Source organism: Acomys minous (assembly GCF_964271855.1).
Source record: "Acomys minous genome assembly, chromosome: 18".
Lineage (NCBI taxonomy): Eukaryota > Metazoa > Chordata > Mammalia > Rodentia > Muridae > Acomys > Acomys minous.
Window position 1 is genome coordinate 8071529 of NC_140501.1, and position 19932 is coordinate 8091460.

A 19932-nucleotide genomic window follows, 5' to 3' on the forward strand; every position below is an offset into this window, starting at 1 on the left:
TTTTGAAATGAATCAAATTCATGAACAGAATCGATGCTTAATTGAAAGGAAAAAAAGTATTAAATAGTATAATCAATATAAACATATTGAAAAAACTGAGATTATAATTAAAAATAATATTTTATTTGGTTTAGAGTATTTTTATGAAGTGCTTGGAACTTTAGTTTTGTTCCTTTAGCATATTTGATGGTCCAGCTTTGTAGTACTTGATAGTTTCATGACTAAGGGATGCTGAAATAACCATCTGGTTGAATGAACGCTATAGACCACAAGGAGATGCTGACAGGTGCATTGTTTTTCACCCATTTAGTTTTGTTGACCGAGTGTTCTAATATCATTACAGTTCTAACCCCTTATTCTAAACATTTCTAGTTGTCTTTTTAAAATAAAATTATTACCCAAGTGACTCATGTGATATTTGAATTTAACTAATACGTAAACACCTTTTGAAAACATTTTCAGATGAAATGTCTTCGACAGTTTGTTAAAACGGTGTCCTGTGCTCCCACACATAACTGAAGGTGGTCATGATGGTAGATGCTAATGGCAATGACATTTTCTTAGTATGCGGAGCTGAGTGTGAGAAAGGAGTCACACTGATAGATTAAATCAATTCCTATTTTTAAACATCTCTAAAAATAGAAACTATTATCTATTAGTATTTGGCTTAATAATTAGGGTTGTATTGGCTTTGTAGCCCTTTGAAGGGGCATTAGAATACTTTAACAGAAATCTCAACCTGGAAGATGGATTTCTGAAGTCATGGGAAACATATCACACTTTGCTTAATTTTTGCCATATAAGGTCAATGCAGGAGAAAGGATCATAATCTAAAATAAGAGAAATACAGTTTGAATTCATAAACTTATATATTATAAAAATATATAAGACACATTAATAAATCTTCAGGAGAATGTATTTCAAATGAATACTAAGAAGCTTGAAATTTTCCAAATGGAAGTGGGTATGTTTACTAGATATATGTGAATATATTTTGAACTAATTACTTGTAGTCACTCAACAGAAGCATTTGTGAAAGCTAATTTTCTTCACAATAAGCAAGAGTTGGAATTTTCATAAATATTATCTACATATTTATTACATGGTGCTCCTGCAGACCAGCTCTGGGAACCGTGAAGAGGAGAGAAGAGAGGTGGATCCACAGTATGGAGAACTGAGCATGTGGTGAACAGCTGGTTAAGGAAAACTAACCATTGGGGAACAACTGGTTACAGTAACTAACAGTGAGGCTAGGTTGAGGAATCAAGAAAAAGGAATACTTGGAGATTCAGATATATGTTGTACAAGCTGGAGGTCTTGAAGCCCAGGAGGACTTTATTTTCTGTCTCTCTCACGTGCTTACTGTCTATCTGTCTCTGTCCCTGTCTTGCCTGCTGTCTGTCTGACTCTTCTTGCTGTTCTCTTACTTTTCTGTCTCTTCTTGATTCTTGTTGTCCATCTTTCTGTCTCCCTTCTTGCTGCTCTGTCTCACTGTAGCTTACTCTCTCATGTTTGTTACCTGCTTTCCCTTCTCTTTGGACTAACCCCAGTATTTTATTTAAAGTGAAGTTCAATTTTTTTCATTACAGATTACATCATGATTTTTCTCATCTTTTACAATCAATAGTGCATTCAAAAATCGAATGGGAGGATACAAGGGATGAGATAACCATTAAGATGTAACAAGAATAAATTAATTAAAAAGATTAAAACATAAAAAAAATAATAATAAATGCTACTTCTGAAAAAAATTTTAAAAAATCAACAAAGCAAGAGAACAGTCTAACAAGGAAATACAAATATATATAAAACCTACAATGGAGCACATAGCAAAAATCAATCACTTTCCAAGTAATGGTCAGCATAACCTTATTATTATTTCTTAAAAAAATACTTGGGAAAGTTTAATAATAAATTTCCCTAGGCTAAAGCCATTGTGTTTACAAAGCTGTCATAGAAACATAGCTTGAGCTAAATGTTCTCTAATAAAGCAAAAAACGTGACTTACTCCCAGTCCCAAACAAACTGGTGTGCTATCCAAGCCTAGGCTAACTGCCAAGGGGTTTATTGTAAAATATCTATAAGGCATGATGATACAAGCTCATCTTCTATTGCTCTCAACGCAGATTCTAAAGAAACTTTTCTATAGGTAACAGTATCTAGCCAGGTACTGTCATGTCAAGATCTTAACTTTCTTTCATACAGTTTCGGCTTGTGTGCTCACAGTCAGAACAAAAATCTCTATCATTGTCTCAAGCCTTTGGCCAAATGCCCTCTTTCAACATTCTCTGTGGGAAAAATTCCCTGTATGAATTTCCTTAAGGTGAGAAATAAAGACTAAAAAGACAGTTTTAGGATAAAAAAGCAGATTTTTAGACAAAATTACAACTGGACCATACATAATATTTAAGAACCGTGGTGATCACCTGGAAACCTTTGCAACTTTGTCAAGGAAAGCCTCAATAGCTTTTCTGGAAGTCTAGAGATCATGCTGGACAGCCAGAGGTCTCTCGAACTTTGTCAAGCAAAGCCTCTATGACTTGCCCCCATGTCTGTGACAGCTGCATCCTTGTTAGATTGCAAGAGATAGTGTACATTGACAACAAGTGATTATGTCATCTCCTTCTGTTAAGTTTTGGAGAGCACAGTACCTGAGTATAGGAATAAGCCTTCTAAGATACAGGGTTCACTAACCACAGTTAGCATGACCCAAGAAAAGCCACACTGAAAGAATAAGTACTGATCATATCTAAAGAGCACACAATAAAATGTACTATCTGCAGAAGCTGATATAGGTATTCTTTGTTGTCTAATTGCTACAACAAAATAAAAAAAGGCAAACTTTTTAAGGAAATAAGGATTTATCTTGGCTCACAGTTCCAAAGGATACAGTACAACTGGGAAAGAAAGACACAGTTGCTGGGGAAAGAATTGTATGGTCACACTGTATCCACAGTCAGGGAGCAGAGAGCAATGGATCCACATCTTTGCTTTCTCCTTCCTATTCAGTCCTGAGGCCCAGCTCATGGAATGGCATTACCTATCTTTAAGGTAGAGTTTTACCTCTGGGTCTGTGGTGATTTGAAATCCCATCAAGTTGATGCTAGAGATTGAACCGTCACAAGGTACATCCTGTAGGGGAGCTTTCCTAACAGGTTAGCAATCTTTCTCCCTGCTGTTCATTTATTTATTCATGTGTTTGCCCTCTTAACCTCTGTTTGATGTGGTTTTGTGACACATGGTTTTCTGAACTGCCATTGTGCAAGAACCTGTCCGAGGACTTTCCACACAGTCAGCACTGAGCAGTTATTGAATGCATAAGTGGATTGATGTGTCAAATACCATATATCACCCCCTACTTGCTCCTTATCTAGCTCTGAGGCTTCTACACGATGACCTTGTCAGGTCTGGAGATGCTTGTGGACCAGCTGCCTTTGTTTTGTATTTGGGCAATGCTGCCTGGTCGTTACCGAATACTTGACAGACACCATCTGGTGCTTTATCAACTGTGACCTAAATCATGGTCCTTAAGTTTCTCCACTGTTTTTTTTTCTGATGACCTCTGTCCTGATGCAATTTTACCTAGTCATCTGGATCTACACTCGTTAAAATTTTTAATATCATTTCCAAGATTTTTTTTACATGCTGGCCTCTAGTTTGAATCTCAACCTCTGCTTTTTCAATCTGAATGCTTGAGATTTTTTAGACTTGATGTTTAGACTGTTTCAGAACTAGGCATTCTTCATATGCTTTACATCTGATAGCTAATTTTTCTTAATTAATTTGCTTACCCTCTGCATCATGCTGGGAGGCATCCTTTGTGCCATCCTGAGTCTCTGGGATGGGGTTCTTGGTCCCTTTTGATAATGTAGACTAGCAAGCCTGAGGTAGCCATAGCAAATCCCCTCTCGGCCTACAGCCCCACCTGGATTGTACCAATCCCTTTATTTTCTAGGCCAGTTCTAGTGTGAATGCACTTCAAAATTATAGGGTAGAAACCTAGTAAAAAAACTAATTAAAATATTAACTAACAAAAAAGAGAAACTAAAGATGTTAGTATCATGGGGAATGCTTAAAAATTATTCTTGATAATAAGTAGGAAGTAATTCTGATAAGAAAGTTAGGTGCTTTGTTAGGTGGGCTAATTCAAAGACCATATACAGAGATGGGAATGACCTGCCATTTCACTACTTGGCTTACAGGCTTCTTTACATGTAATAAGAGGAGGGATTTTGCTATAAGACATAAAATTGAATAGATTGCATAATGGTTTTGAAATATTATCATATTTATTGGAAAAGTAAAATTATTTGAATTTCAAAAATGGAGGAATTAGTCCTGATTACATTACACTAAATAAGCATGTAGTTGGCCATCTCTCACAGTCATAAAGCACTGACTATGTCGCACAGAACAAATATGTAGTTGAGCAACCCTTGTCATCATAATGTACTGAAAATATTTTGTAGCCAACATTCCTGTCTACCAAGAAAAGTAGGTCATGGTATTACAATCATAACAAAATTTAATGGCTTAGCATATACTACTTCATTATAATTAAAGAAACAGAGACTTTTTAAAATTTTTATTATTTTTTCTATTGCTTTTTTAAATTTTTAATTAATTTATTCAGATTACAACTCAATTGTTATCCTATCACTTGTATCCTCCCATTCTTCCTCCCTCCAGCTTTCAGTCTATTCCCCTCCCCTAGGTCTGAGACCAAGGGGGACCTCTTCCCCTATTATATGTTTATAGATTGGGATAGATGTGAGGACATCCTACTGAGACTCTAGGTTAGAGAAATATAGGAGCTGGGGAAAGAGAAGGACCCAGAGGTTCCTAGAAACCTACAAGAAAAACATCATGATGGGTGGATCGGGGCCCAGGGAGGTCTGCTCAAACTATTGCACTAACCAAAGACAATACAAGTAGTAAACATTGAACCCCTACTCTGATCTACCCAATGGACAGGACATTCTCCACGGTTATGTGGAGAGCGGGACTAGTTCTGACATGAACTCTAGTGCTCCTATTTGACCACCTCCCCTTGGTGGGGAGGCCTGGTGGCACTCAGACATTTTTTTTTTTAATGTAGAATGAAAGTGATGAAAAGGAATTGAATCTGGGAGGAGGTGAAAATGGGATGTAGTGAATATAATCAAGATACATTCTATGATTTAATAAAAATAAAAATAAATTCAACATTCAGTGTAAAATGCAATAAATTTGATTCTTGAGTTGATATGCTCCTATCTTCAAGCCAATAACTTAACTTCTTCTGGTTTATATTTGAGAGCAATATGTAATTTGTTGAATTATATTGAAAGTATACTAGGATGATTTCATTTATGTGCATAGATGTACTTAAAAACCTAAGTTCACAGCCACAGAACTCCATTTACTCCTTTGTGGACATTATATTACTTAATTGCCCTTAAACTACATTACCGAAAAATAAAATACGATAAAATTAAGTACATCCTTAATCAAAGTACGGATAATTAAGACAAATAATTCATTTGGAGATGTTTGAATGAGAGAATAACGCATAGATAATTTCTATTATCCTAGGACCAAACTCATATATTCACTACATGGTACATCAGCTACATTGCTGCGCTATATAAGTAAACATTCATATACCAAAAATAAATGCATCTATACTACAGTCCCACCAGCAATAAAAACAATACACTCCTTGATTCGTGTACAAACCTGTAGTGTATAAAATCCTTTAGGACTAGTGATATCTTTATAATGACACTTATCACAGCTGTGCAGAAAGTGTACTGTACAATTTAGAACTAGATAAAGTAAGTTTTGGTTAGGTGAAATTACATATTCTGAGTGAGAGCACTAGGACATGAGCTGGTAATTTGAAAGAAACTATGTTCTCTATCTGTTGCTCTATTTATAAACATATTAAAAAAGGATGTGTGCTTGCATATGATCTAAAGATATTACAGGCTTCCAGAAAGTTATATCTAGATATGACAAAGATACTAACTTAAAAGCAGTCCTCATCGATACTGTTATATGGTTATTTGTTATCACCAGATAAAATCTGGTTCAAGGGTACTGGTGTCAAATGAGCAAGGAGTTGTCCTTTACACAGTGTCCTAACAAGTCTCTTCTTCAATCCTCATGTTAAAAACAGCATTCATACATTGCTGGACTTACACAGTATAATGCTGTGTTACTGCTTGATTGTCACTGCTATGCACACATTAGATAAAATATTCATATGCTTCAGTTAAACTAGTTTTCAAGCAGTCTTTGCTAATGAATCACTAGAAAATTCAGTGTATATATGATTTTAGGTATGGATGATCAGGACAAATGGTTACAAAAAAACAAGAATCACACTGTAATATGTTTCACTGTTGATGCTTCAGAAATAATTACATATAGTTACAGATTGTGCTTGGGAAAGAAAGGGAAATTTGTCATTTTATATACATTTCTACTGCATGGACATTGTTAATTTTTTGCCCTCTTCAGAAAAACTGAGCTGGGTGTGTTGGCACATGCCTTTAATCCTAGCATCCAGGGAGGCAGAGGCAGCAGATCTCTGTGAGTTTGAGGCCAGCCTGGTCTACAAAGTGAGTCCCAGACAGCCAATACTACAAAGAGAAACCCTATCTTGAAAACCAAAGGAGAGAGAGAGAGAGAGAGAGAGAGAGAGAGAGAGAGAGAGAGAGAGAGAGAAAGAGAGAAATTCTCTTTTAATAGTTATATTAATGATTGCTATGGCCATTTGTAGACATTTTGTATTTTTAATTTAAACATATTATCAATATTTTTAGAAGACCTATTTTCCTAGAGAAATGTAAACAAACCTCTATTGCTTATTATAGAGTGAAAACAATAACCAAATTATAATTCAACAAAAATCCAACTTGGGGAACCAGTGAATTTGTTGTACTTTCTTACAGAGCACAGGTTAGAAATTACCTATTCCAGCTATTGACTAAGCTAACATGTAGTTTATCATTTTGAACTTTTCTTATAAGTTTTGAGTTGTCTTTAAAAGTAAATATCCATAAAAATGTGTGCTTTAGGTTAAAGAAAAAAGAAAATATCATAAATCGTATTAAGAGTCGAACTGCTAACAGATGTTTATTGTGTTTACTCTTCAAAGTCCTCTTACTAATTCCTTAAGATAATGGAACACACTGGAAAATATGAAGTGTCATATAGCTACAGATTTTGTAGCTCTTCCAGTGTTGAGGTAAATTGTTTTGTTTACATAAACTATTTTATCACATTGAAAAAGAGATGTATGCTTGCCTCATCTAGAGGATGTCCTCCCCACTGGGAGAATGGCAAATAGAAGGATCCAGAGGGTCCTAGAAACCTACAAGTAGAACATTGTGATAGGCAGATTTGGGCCCAGGGGTCTTGCTGAAACTAAGGCACCAGCCAAGGACAATACAGGCGGTAAACCTTAAACCCCTACCCAGATCTAGCCAATGGACAGAACACTCTCCACAGTTGAGTGGAGAGTGGGATATGACTTTCTCACACACTCTGGTGCCTCACCTTTGACCATGTCCCCTGGAGGGGCAGATCTGGCACTCAGAGGAGGGACAGCAGGTTACCAAGAAGAGACTTGATACCCTATGAGCCTATACAGGGGGAGGTAATCCCCCTCAGGAACAGTCATAGGGGAGGAGAATAAGGGGAAAATGGGAGGGAGGGAAGAATGGGAGGGGACAAGGGATAGGATAACCATTGAGATGTAACAAGAACAAATTAGTAAAATAATGTATATCTTGGGAAAAAAAAAGAAAAAGAGATGTATGTATTTTCCAATTTGAGTCTTCAACCCCATCAGAGACTTGAGAAGGAATAAAATTAATTACCTGTGTATACAGGGAGTGCAGGTTAGTAGCTTCCCAAATGAGATGATAACAGAGACAGTTTGCTACCTGAGCAGTCACCCAAAACTCTTTATAATCTTGGGGCATCATCTTCATCCTTCTGGCCCAATATATCTGACAGACATATTTGCGAGGCAGGAACTACTGAGGCCTTGCTTACCTGTCTTGGCAGAGTTTGGCTGTAGACTCTGCCTGCATCCAACCATTCCCATTTTTACGCAGAATTCTGTCTGTGGTAGAAGTGAGGACATTTTGTCCAGTGCCTTGTTTGCCACATTTGAAGTCATCTCCATAAGGAGGTTCTTTGATTATCATCATCTTCTTTGAGGTAGGCCCGGTGTTGCCAGAAATTTAACCGGTCTCATTGTCAATGTTTCTTTTTTCTCAAATATAATTTTAAATATTTTGTTTCAAACAGTATTAGTTTTATTTAAGATAGTATTTGCTGTTCATATAGTATTATTTTAATAAAATAGTATTTCAAGATAATTTTTATTTTTTTTCAAGATAATTTTTAAATGGAAATACATGACAATATTTTTCTTTTTGATAAATAGTATCTATTCAAGTAACAGAAAATAATGATCATTAATTTTCTTATTCCTGTTACTCATAAATGACTTGATTGAATTACAACTTCTTCACATACAAGAGTGGAAAAATGTTACATGCAATGCCATTTTATGGTCAAAATCTTAAACAACTCATTTTGAACATCAAGAGTCCCCATTAATTCAATTTTATAATAGCTTCTGTAAACTTAAACATACAAAACTTTTTAAAATTGGATTATCCTATATTTTTAGGTGATCTATGAGACATCTGTTTTCAAAAGGGGGGAAATGATTATTAATTTGTACCCAATCTATTATTCTGCCCAATATTTGAAGGATCCCTCCTCAGTTCAAGACAGATTCATTATTACAACTCCTAAATATATGTTTAGTGAGAATTTTGGCCTATTCTTTTGCATGATTTAAAACTCGTTTCTGTATTTTCACTCTAAAGCCTTTGTTTAACCATGGCTTGACAGCCCATCTGTTGCAGGCCATTCAAGCTGTCAAGGCTTTATTGTCTCTTGGTTCATGTCATTTTATACAAATTCAGAAGAAAATACTTATTCCATTGTGAAAAGTAAAACAGATCTAGGAGGTTGTTTTCTCTTTGATGAGGGCTCATAAGGGGAAAAGGCCAAAGCTGTAGGATGGAATTAACAAAGCCAAGTGGAACAAATACTAACAATATAAACAACATTCAATTAACATTTACTGCAAACTTACAGGTAAGAAAACTATGACTAAAAATAATACTTACCTTTCACATTTTTATAGTACAGAATAAACACACATCTAGTCTTAGGGAATAAATTCCTTCTTGCTTTATCCTCTGAAATGATTTTCTATGAACTTGACACTAACATTCTACCATTAAGCCCTTTCAGCTTTACTGAAGAAAGAAGTTAATTGATGACAATCCTAATAAATATAATCTATAGTAAGCCATTATACATTTATTGGCTCATTGCATTTAGGATAATTTTCTGGTAATGTAAGGTCATTTATTTTGGTGAAACAACTCATAGAGCAAAATATACTGTAAATATTCTTTCCCATATTTTTTGAAACTGTTAGGTTGGAGCCTGAAATAATAATTAAATAAATAACAAGCATGAAACATTTTCCCATTACAATAGTAAGCTTAATGCTGAGTTATTTTTAGTTGTGATTTTTAAATATGAGTTCTTTTTGATCCTCCTGACTTTAATAATAATATAATGGCCTCAAACAATACTATTCTCATCAAAGGAATATATAAGTTTTCAAAGGGAAATCTAGGATAAGTCAAGGAAACATTAGAATTTTAAATGGCAAGAGCAGGTAAGAATGAAAGATAATGGCCAAACAAAATGTCCTAAAATGTTGGAATGATGGGGTACATTGTAGATCACAAATTATTGCACTTTAATTTTTAAATGAGTTTAGACATCTGTGAAATTTAAGCCCCAGGGCCAGTGATTTGTGTGGCAGTATGTTATAAAAGGAACAAAGCTTTGACATGCAAATTCCAGCTTCTGTTGCATCAGTGCAGGTAACCTTGCAAACAACCTTCATGCACACACTGGAAGCTGACTGATGGCTCCCATATGGGTCCATTCTTCCTGTCCCCTTCCCAGTCAAGTTGACAGCAATTCTCAGTTCATTTTCTAAACGGACTGATAAAAGCTATGCTAAGCCTGTACCTGTTATTAACCTCCCTTGCACTATTATTACTCATGTTTTTTCCTTTGAGATAAGCAGCTAAATACAGAAGCTGATCTTTGCATATGGTGGGCTACTACCCCCCAGGAAGAATTGCAAATGTCAACTTATTATTGGGTCATTAGTGTCAGGTCATGATATTTCAGAGTTTGATGTTTTTAACCTTTGCAGACATGAACACCATATGCAATGTACTTTTGAAAACTTTATTTATCCTTGGTAAGAGTAGAATCATGCCCCAGGAATATTGTCTTGCGATACTAGACATATGCACTTCTCAAGGATCATTAACTATATTTATATAATCACTTCTTCAACCTTCTTTGGACTACCATCTATTACGTGACATAATGCAAAACTGTGGATGAGAAATATGCTTCAAGTGACTGACAGAAGAAATAAGGAAGAAAGTATAAGTGGTATCTTTTACTGTAGAAGATTTTCTCAATCTTGACTTACTCTTTAGGTTAAGTTTGCATGGGTGATATTATTTTATTTCATTTGTGATTGAAAGGCAAATTGATTTGTGTTATAAAATCTGATGAGAACTATTTCTTTCCAGGATGTAGCTTTGCTATGTACCATCAAAGTCATATTTAAAGATGTTAAAGAGAATCTATAATGACATCATATAAATAAGGAATTTTCCACACAGTTCTATTCATCCTTACATTGCTCAAAATACATGTAATAATTGCAATACAAATTTTAGTCTGTGGAGCAAATCTTTCTCTGAAATCTCATGCTCACACCAGGACATCTATTAGTGTACTTTTTTATGGATCTCTCTCCTTTTCCTATGTGTGTGTGTGTGTGTGTGTGTGTGTGCGTGTGTGTGTGTGCGTGTGTGTGTGTGTACATATCCTTTCTTAATAACCTTTAAATTCACCTCAAACAATTAGGGTATATTTATATTTCAAATAAAATTATTTGAAGTTCAGATTTGATGATTCAGTCTATGCTCACAATTTTTTTCTTTTTATTGCATATCTCTTTTCTTAATCATTCAGATTTTGTTAAACTGTTTTTAAAAACTGGTAAATGAGTGAAAACATATCAAAAGAAGGATCTCAACACAGGGGAAATCATAAAAAATAAACCAAGTTTATTTACTCTATTATGTTCAAATTGCTTTGCTAAATTGATTCTATATGTCATTTATTTATTAGATATTATTTTATTTGAAAACTCTCTCAAAATTATTATTTCAATATTATAAACTTTTATCTAATGTCAAAACCTTGTATGACTGAAAGATAACAGTCCTTTTATTTTAAAAGAGATGACAATTTTTTGTCAAAACTCCCATGTTTATTTTGCTGCTATTGTTTTGAGACAACAATTTCTAATGTTTACTCAGTATCTGTTACTAGACAGTAGAAGAAAAATTTACATATTATCTTCCTGTGAACATTCATTACATGCATAGAAGATATTTTTATAAGTTTTGTTTTACAAAGAAGAAAGAAACTGTCCTATAACTATTGGGAGTTAGTGATAGACTCTAGACATAGGATGACTACCTATGTAATTTTATCTCAAAACCCATTTGGGTCTATATAAAATCATAACCCCTTGGTTTCCTTAACATAGAGTTAAACGTGACCTACACTCTCCAGTCATAAGGCTCCAAATGAAAATATTGTGCTGAATAAGATAATCTTACCATCTAGAAAACATTGTTTTAAATTTAAGTGAAAGAATATATGATGGGTTTGAAAATATTCAAGGACTGAATAACAAAGCTTTATGTGAGGTAGAGTGTGTCATCGCCATACACTTTTCGCTGAAACCTCAGAGGGGACAGAACCTCCCTGTGCTCCCCACCAGCTAAGCTTCTGACCTTCTGCCTTCGCAGTGTTAACATTGCTCTACTCGCTCATCTTTGAGTCATAGGGTGGTATTTTTTCCCCACAGTGTGAATTGTGTTCTGTCCAACTTGGAGCCATGCTATGTCTCTAACATCCTATCAAGTACACCAGATTACCTTCTAAAATGTCCTGTGGACTCCCATGGGGACCATTTCTAGAAGTGTTTCTCTTTGATTCCCATTCATTTGGCTCCCTTCACTTTTCAATATATTCCTTTAATCTTTAGTGTTGGGTTTCATTACTTTTCTTAGCTTCAACAAAGAAAGGACTGCAGAGCATTGCCATTTGCCCTTCGTGTTGGTCAGTGGCCAGGCAAGGTTCCATTCCCAGACTCATGCCATCTCACTGCACAGCAGGGCAGCATCCTCCAATGCCATCTCCAGTTATAGTCTCAGTTCTGCATGGCTGATAGCTTTTTCTGCCCCTGTGTGATGTTCCGACACGTTGGTAGGAAATTCAGCCATAAGGACGGTAGAATGTTACTGTCTTTCCTTGCAATTTTAATAGGAATATCAATTCTATCCCATAAATCAAAATGCTACTAGACAGCCAGGCCATAGGCAGTGTTCATGGGACAGTTCTGACTGTTTCATAACCCATGAGTAGCCCTTGCAAGAACAGTCTGTGCTTCATTGATGTGTTTTCCCATTCTCCCTTTTGTATGTGTTGTTTGCCAGTATTCAGATTCTGAGTACGTTTTTGTGTGTTATACGTGTACATATGTGTAGGTGAGTATGCATATCAGTTCTAGAGGTCAACATAGAGGCTATTACTTCAACACATTTGAAAATATTAGGGAGACAGAGTCTCCTATTGGCCTGCGGCTCACCAATTAAGCTGCTTTGTCTGGTCAGCTGGCCTGAGAAATTCTCCTCTGTCTGCCTTTCCAGCACTGGGTTGTAAATGTGTGCTGTGCCTGACTTCCTGGGTAGGTGCAGGAGTCAGATCTCAGAACTTCATGCGTCTGCAACACACATCTACTTGGTAAGATCTCACCAGACCTCAATTCTAACTACTTTTTGATTGAAATATTTAGGAAAAATGCACTACAATCTATAGTCTACATTCAAATTACACTTTTAAAAAGAAAGTCTTTATTCAAGTGTTGATTAATAATTTTAAAGCTTAACTAGTTTAGTGCATCCCTGACTTTACTCACTTACTAGAACAAATAGACTTCACTCAGAACAGAGGTGTCATTTCCAACTAACACCAAAGGCTTCACCAAAAGCAATCAAAGGACTGGCTCCATTAGAGGCCTGTTTATTTATATGCTTATGGATATTCTTGTTGTTAATTTTCACTTTTAGTTTATGATGCATTTTGACAAAGTATCTCTTACACTCTAAGAAACTTTTGCTGGACCTCACAGCCAGAGTTAATAATGCACCTGACATCATTTAAAACACACGCTGTTACTCTACTATGTTTAACATGCCTTTAAGATAACCATATTGTAACTAACCCAGCTTGCTTTAGATTTCCCATGTAATCAAATTTTTATAACCTAGGCTAACACATAGCAAGAATCTTAAGTTATGTACCCTTATATGTTCCTGGTTCAGAGTAATTTATGTGTTTTTGTATGTATGTTATGATAATCATTTTTTTAAAAAAGCAAACAGAGGTTACAACAAGCCTTGTAAAATGAATATACACTATAAATGTCAAAGACAATATATGAATATTGCTTGATAAACAATTCTGCTTGTTATTTGGTTCCTTTGGGTCATTTGGATTCTGTGACTTAGTCTCTTGAGTCTTCACAACTTTTCTATTACTGTAATAAAACACAATGACCAAGGCAACTTAAAAAGGAATAGTATAAATCTTTTGGAATCTCAAAGCCTGCTCTGAATGACATACCTCCTCCCTCAAGAACCACCTCTTAATCCTTTCCAAACAGTTCCACCAAGCAGGACCAAGTATTCAAATATATGGGTCTATGGGACCATTCTCATCCAAATCACCATACCTTTCAAAAGCCCTGTTACAGATTTCTATAAATGATTCTTTGTTCCTTTCCTATGTAATACTTTCTGGGTTGTTCAAAAAGAAAGAGTGAAGCCCTTTGTTCGGAATAGAAACATAGAGGTAAAAACAGGCAGAGAAAAATTAACAAGACAACCTTCAGGTGGGAGCAGATTCAGACTCATACAACAGACAGACCATGATGACTGAAGAAGAGAGGGAGAGAAGCAAAGGGTTTAAATCTGGTCACAGTCTTGGTCAAATGTCACAAAGGGAAATGTGTTATTAATCTCTGTTCTTAAGGCAACACTGATACATTTCAGGTACTCTGAGTTTACTATAAATGTCTTCAAACTGAAAGCATTTTGGCATGGTCTGTGAGGAATCTCTAATATGTTAAATCTACAAGTAAACACACACACACATACACACACACACACACACACACACACACACACACACACGGTAGGAGGGCTATATACCAGAGAAGAAATGCTGTCTTACAAGTCATTCCCCATGAAGAGTATGACTTGTTAAACTCCTACACTTCACCTTCATTATCTCTATGTATCTGTTCTAGCTCCTTTTCTAGTCTTGTCAGAACATTGTTATGAATTGCATCCTTATTTAATATGCTAGGTAAGTGTAATCAGAGGAATAAATTGAGATGTGTCCTTTACTTATAGCTTGTTATGCCATTTGCCTGGAGTGTTCTATTTTTCCATCTGCCTTTTTCTCAAAAAAAAAAAAAAGCAGAGCAAAGAAAAACCAAATTTTCTTATATTACTTTATATACACTATATACTGGCAATTTCTACATAAGGCTGTTTTCTTTGATTCCTGAAAAGCATGTTCCAATGGTAAGAACAAGAAGTGTATTAGGCATGAAAGCACGGCCTTAGAAACAGATTGTCTACCCATCACTATTGCTAAGCAACATTCTTTCCCATGTGACAGGTTGCTTTCATTCTAAACTTTGTGTAAATATGAAGCCAAGTGAAACTGCAAAATGTTTCATTTCCCCCCACATTTTCACCTTTTTCACAGCACAGTGGATTACTTAGCTTGACAATGCTCTCTACACAGTTACTTGCTCATTATTTACAGATAAAAGGAAGGTCATAGAATTGCCATACAGTGCAAAAGTACCAAGGCACTGGGCTCAAATTGCGCTGTGGGAGACTGTCAGCTACAGTGCCTATCAAATGGCAGGATAGTTTCAATACTCCTGGGGATTACCTCAGGTAGCAGGCTTGCTTTTGAAATTAAAAATAACCCTATTAAAACAAATCATAGTCTTTAGTATCTGATAGTAATGTTTACATGTCATGTACAAAGTAAAAGTGCTATTCTTTCATTTTACACATGAGTGTGTGTTGTATAAAAGCCCAGGACTATCTAAGCTTTGCAACTGATAAGACCTTAGAAAGAAAACATTTTTTTTTAATATTTTAAAGTAGGAACTCAACTTTGTGACCTGCAGAACAGGCTTTAAGAATAAACTTAGTTTAGAATTTCCAGATGAAGATTTTAAGATGGAACCACACAGGAAGACAAACATATTCCATCTATTCTTCCTGTTATGCATTATATTATCTGCGTCTGTCTCCTGAGAAATAGCCAGGAACTGCTCACATTTCCTATGTATCTAATAAGACCATAACTATCATCCATTATATAACTGTTGCTGTGACCATGTGTCTTTGGTGCATCACTGCAAGCATTGTCCCTATTTTCTTCTTTTTAAATATATTTTATTAATTTATTCATATTACATCTCAATTGTTATCCCATTCCTTGTATCCTCCCATTCTTCCCACCTTCCCATTTTCCCCTTACTCCCCTCCTCTATGACTGTGACTGAGGGGGATTACCTCCCCCTGTATATGCTCATAGGGTATCAAGTCTCTTCTTGGTAGCCTGCTATCCTTCCTCTGAGTGCCACCAGGCCTCCCCATCCAGGGGATGTGGTCAATTGCTCTGATATAGGACAGGGGACGTAGGAAGCTGCCAGCTTAACATCAATAATAATCTCTGAAACAAAGTATGGAGTATAATAAAAACCCTGAAACATAAAATCAATTACTATTTTGCATGTTTTAAACTAAAAATGATAATAATAAGATAGTTTTACTTTGAGCTTTTAAAATCCTACTATCCATTGAAATATAGTTACAAAAATGCCCTGTGATAAATAAGTAATCATGTCTAGATTTATAATGCTGACTGATTTCAAGATCCTAGATGATGCCAAATTCTGCTAGTGTTCGTGCCCTTATATAAAGTGGTGAAATATTTACGTGTGGCTTAGACTTTCCTTCTTATTCTTTAACTGCTTTCTAAATGCTTTGTTAATACCTAATATAATGAAAATGTCATGTAAATAGTTGTTTTGATATATTATTTAGGAGTTAGTGACAAAAAAATATTTCCGTGTTTAATATGAATGCATTATTGGAATCCTTTTGATCTGTAGTTGGTTGAATTTGCATGTGCAGAATTTGCAGCTGTGGAGTCATTGTTACATGCATTAGAAGACAGATAAAAAAGGATATTACTTAGGTAACTCAGGACAGGTCTAAAGAGAATATGACAATATGATAGTTATTGAAAGCATTTAGGATAGAAAATGTGTTTGGACACAAAGAAACAAAACCTTTAGGCAATGAAATAATCAGAGTAGACAGTGTGGCTAAAATGCAGATGTGAAGTAGATACTAAAAAGACCTCAAATAGCATGCTAGAACTATAAGGTATGCAAATCTTTCCCAAATAGCTCCTGTCAGAATATTTCATCATAGTGACATGAAAAGAAACTAAGACAAATGTGTTCTTTTTTATTTATTTAAATAATTTATTCAGAAGGGGACCACCTCCCTCCACTATATGATCACAGCCTATCAGGTCTCATCCTGGTAGCCTGCTTAATCTTCTTCTGAGTGCCACCAGGCCTCCCCACCAAATGTGTTCTTATAAATATTTATTTAGCAGAAAACCAATCAAAAAACATAACTCAACTCAAGGATGCAATTTTGCTAAATGTTTAAGAAGTAGTAGCACAAACTGCCACTTTCAGTGGCTTTCATAAATTAAAAGATTTATGAAGACAGGAGAGTCCTAATTGTTATAAACTTGAAGACACACTAGAATAAAACTGAAAACAAATACAAAGAAAATTTGAAAGAAGCTAATAAAAGGTGATAAACACATATACAACAGTCAAGTTTAATGCCTGCAAGCTTCTCATGACAAATCAAAGATTCCAACAGACAATGGAAGAATAATTTAAAGCATTGAGAGAAAATAACATTAGTTGTGATTTCTATACTTACATTATTCTTTAGACATAAATATAGATTTACTCTAGGACAACAAAAGGAGTTTGCTTTATTATTTTGTTTCTAAATTAGACTGCAAAGGAACTTCTTCAGTGAGAGGAACCTGATGATCACAGAGAATAAAGAGCAAAAGCAAGAAAATTACAAAAGAGTAGCTGAAAAGAAAAACACCTTAAAAGATAAAACTCCCTTTTATACAAAAGTGATATCCGTGACAAGCATATCATCGAGGAGACACGAGCAAAAGAAATAGAGACATCATCATAGTAAGTGACAGACCTGCTACAGCTGCACACACTGTGCAAGGTACACTGAACCTTAACTGTCCCTACAGGCCCATATGGGAAAGGCTTCATTGCTAGCCTGGGTTGCTCCTGGACCATGGTAAATATTAGGAGCCCCGGTCTAGTACGGGAAGTCGAATCACCAGCATGGCTTTGAAGGGAGTGTTGGGGTCCTGCTCTACCACAGTCTATTAGCTTGGGCAGCTTTGCTGTACCACGGGTTACCTGTAACGTTGTTGTCCTCACATAACCATAGACTGGAACCTGAAACTAGGTGCTAAAATAAAACTCCCTTCCGTTAAACCTCACTGCCTCAGGAATTTTGTCACAGTTCTAAGTAAAGAACCAGGTTATTATTCCTAGAATTTCATAAAAGCTATCTTGAAGACATAGCAGAAATACCACATATGCTCAAATGTTATTATAAAACTATTCAAATGTTGCAAAATGAAAAAAAGTGTTTTTAAAGGACACAAATAAGATTATGATCCAGATAATATCTGCATCAGTACTACTTACATTAACTATAGGACAGCAATAAAAAAAATCATCTGTTCAGACAAAAAAAAAATCCAAATATGCCACAAAGATGTCATGGCAATATAAGAGTGCAGGTAGATTAAAACTTGAGAAGTAATGAAAGTGATGCCATGCTAACTGTAAATAAAGTGTGGGTCCCCAACCCTGAGTGGCCATTCAGCACCAGCGATCTCAGGATATGGAAGAGTTTATGACAAGCTGGGGAGCAGGGTTCTGCAGCAGTGAGTACAGCAGGTATGAATGACCCAGAAGACCGTGCTTCAGGACAGCTTGTTCATTGAAATGAGACTAGCTTACATAGCTTGAGTCAGGCAGGAAAGGAAGACAAAAGAACACAGGAGAAAATGGACCTAATTTGCAGGTACCGACCTGATTGAAGACTGGCAAAAGCTACTGATGTAATCTCAGAGTCGTTTTGATTTGCATTTCTCTGATGACTAAAGACTTTGAGTATTTCTTTAAGTGTTTCTCAGCCATTCGATATTCTTCTGTTGAGAATTCTCTGTTTAGTTCTGAGCCCATTTCTTTCTTTTAATTTTACTTTATTAATTTATTCATATTACATCTCAATTGTTATCCAATCTAAGCCCCATTTCTTACCTGGGTTATTGGGTTTGGTGGTATTTAATTTCTTGAATACTTTATATATTTTTGGAAATTAGACCTTTTCAGATGTAGGGTTGGTGAATATCTTTTCCCAGTTTGTAGGCTGTCACTTTGTTCTGTTGACAGTGTTTCCTGCCTTACAGAAGTTTCTCAGCCTCATGAGGTCTCATTTGTTAATTGTTGGCCTTAAGGCCTGGGTTGTTGGTGTTCTGTTCAGGAAGTTGTCTCCTGTGCCAATGTGTTCCAGGCTCTTCTCCACTTTTTCCTCTAACCGATTAATGTCTCTGGATTTATGTAGAGGTCTTTAATTCACTTGGACTTGAATTTTGTGCATGGTGACAAATATGGGTCTAATTGCATTTTTCAACATGTGGACATCCAGTTAGACCAGCACCATTTGTTGAAGATGATATCATTCATCCATCAGAATGGCTAAGATCAAAAATTCAAGTGACACCTCATGCTGGCGAGGTTGTGGAGAAATGGGAACACTCCTTCATTGCTGGTGGGAATGCAAACTAGTACAGCCACTTTGGAACTCTATCTGGTGATTTCTAAGAAAAATGGGAATAGGGCTTCCTCAAGACCCAGCTATTCCACTCCTTGGAATATATCCAGAAAATGCTCCACCACACAACAGGGACATATGCTCAACCATGTTCATAGCAGCCTTATTCATAATAGCCAGAACATGAAAACAGCCTAAGTGTCCCTCAGTAGAAGAATGGATAAAGAAATTGTGATACATTTACACTAAGGAATACTACTCAGCTATTAAAAACAAGGAATTCCCAAAATTTGTGGACAAATGGATTGAACTAGAAATGATCATGAGTAAGTTCACCCAGAAGCAGAAAGAGTCAAATGGTATATACTCACTTATATCTGGACACTAGCCCAAGGGTCATGTCCCATGAAAGTCTTCACTTACCAGGAAAGTGGGATAGAGGGGAGGACATCCTATTGGGACTTTAGGAGAGAGAAGCATGGGATAATGGGGGAAATAGAAGGATCCAGAGGGTCCTAGAAAGCTACAAGAAGAACATTATGATGGGTAGATCTGGGCTTAGAGTTTCTGCTCAAACTATGGCACCATTCAAGGACAATATGTGCAGTAAACTTCAAACCCTACCCAGATCTAGCCAATGGACAGGACATTATCCACAGTTGAGTGAGGA

The 19932-nt window shown here is 35.9% G+C and overlaps 1 protein-coding gene across 2 annotated transcripts in view; it reads right to left on the reverse strand.

The window, feature by feature from the left end:
• GPC5 (glypican 5) overlaps positions 1-19932 on the reverse strand; it is a 1329555-nt gene that overhangs the window by 505514 nt on the left and 804109 nt on the right. The window contains exon 8 of one of the 2 annotated variants that reach the window (XM_084767674.1): positions 8252-8269. The exons of the other annotated variant lie outside the window; for it this stretch is intronic. Coding sequence (XP_084623800.1) covers positions 8268-8269 — 2 coding nt within the window. The 3' untranslated portion in view covers positions 8252-8267. Of the gene's footprint in view, positions 1-8251; positions 8270-19932 lie in introns of those variants that run through there. 2 annotated transcript variants of the gene reach the window in all.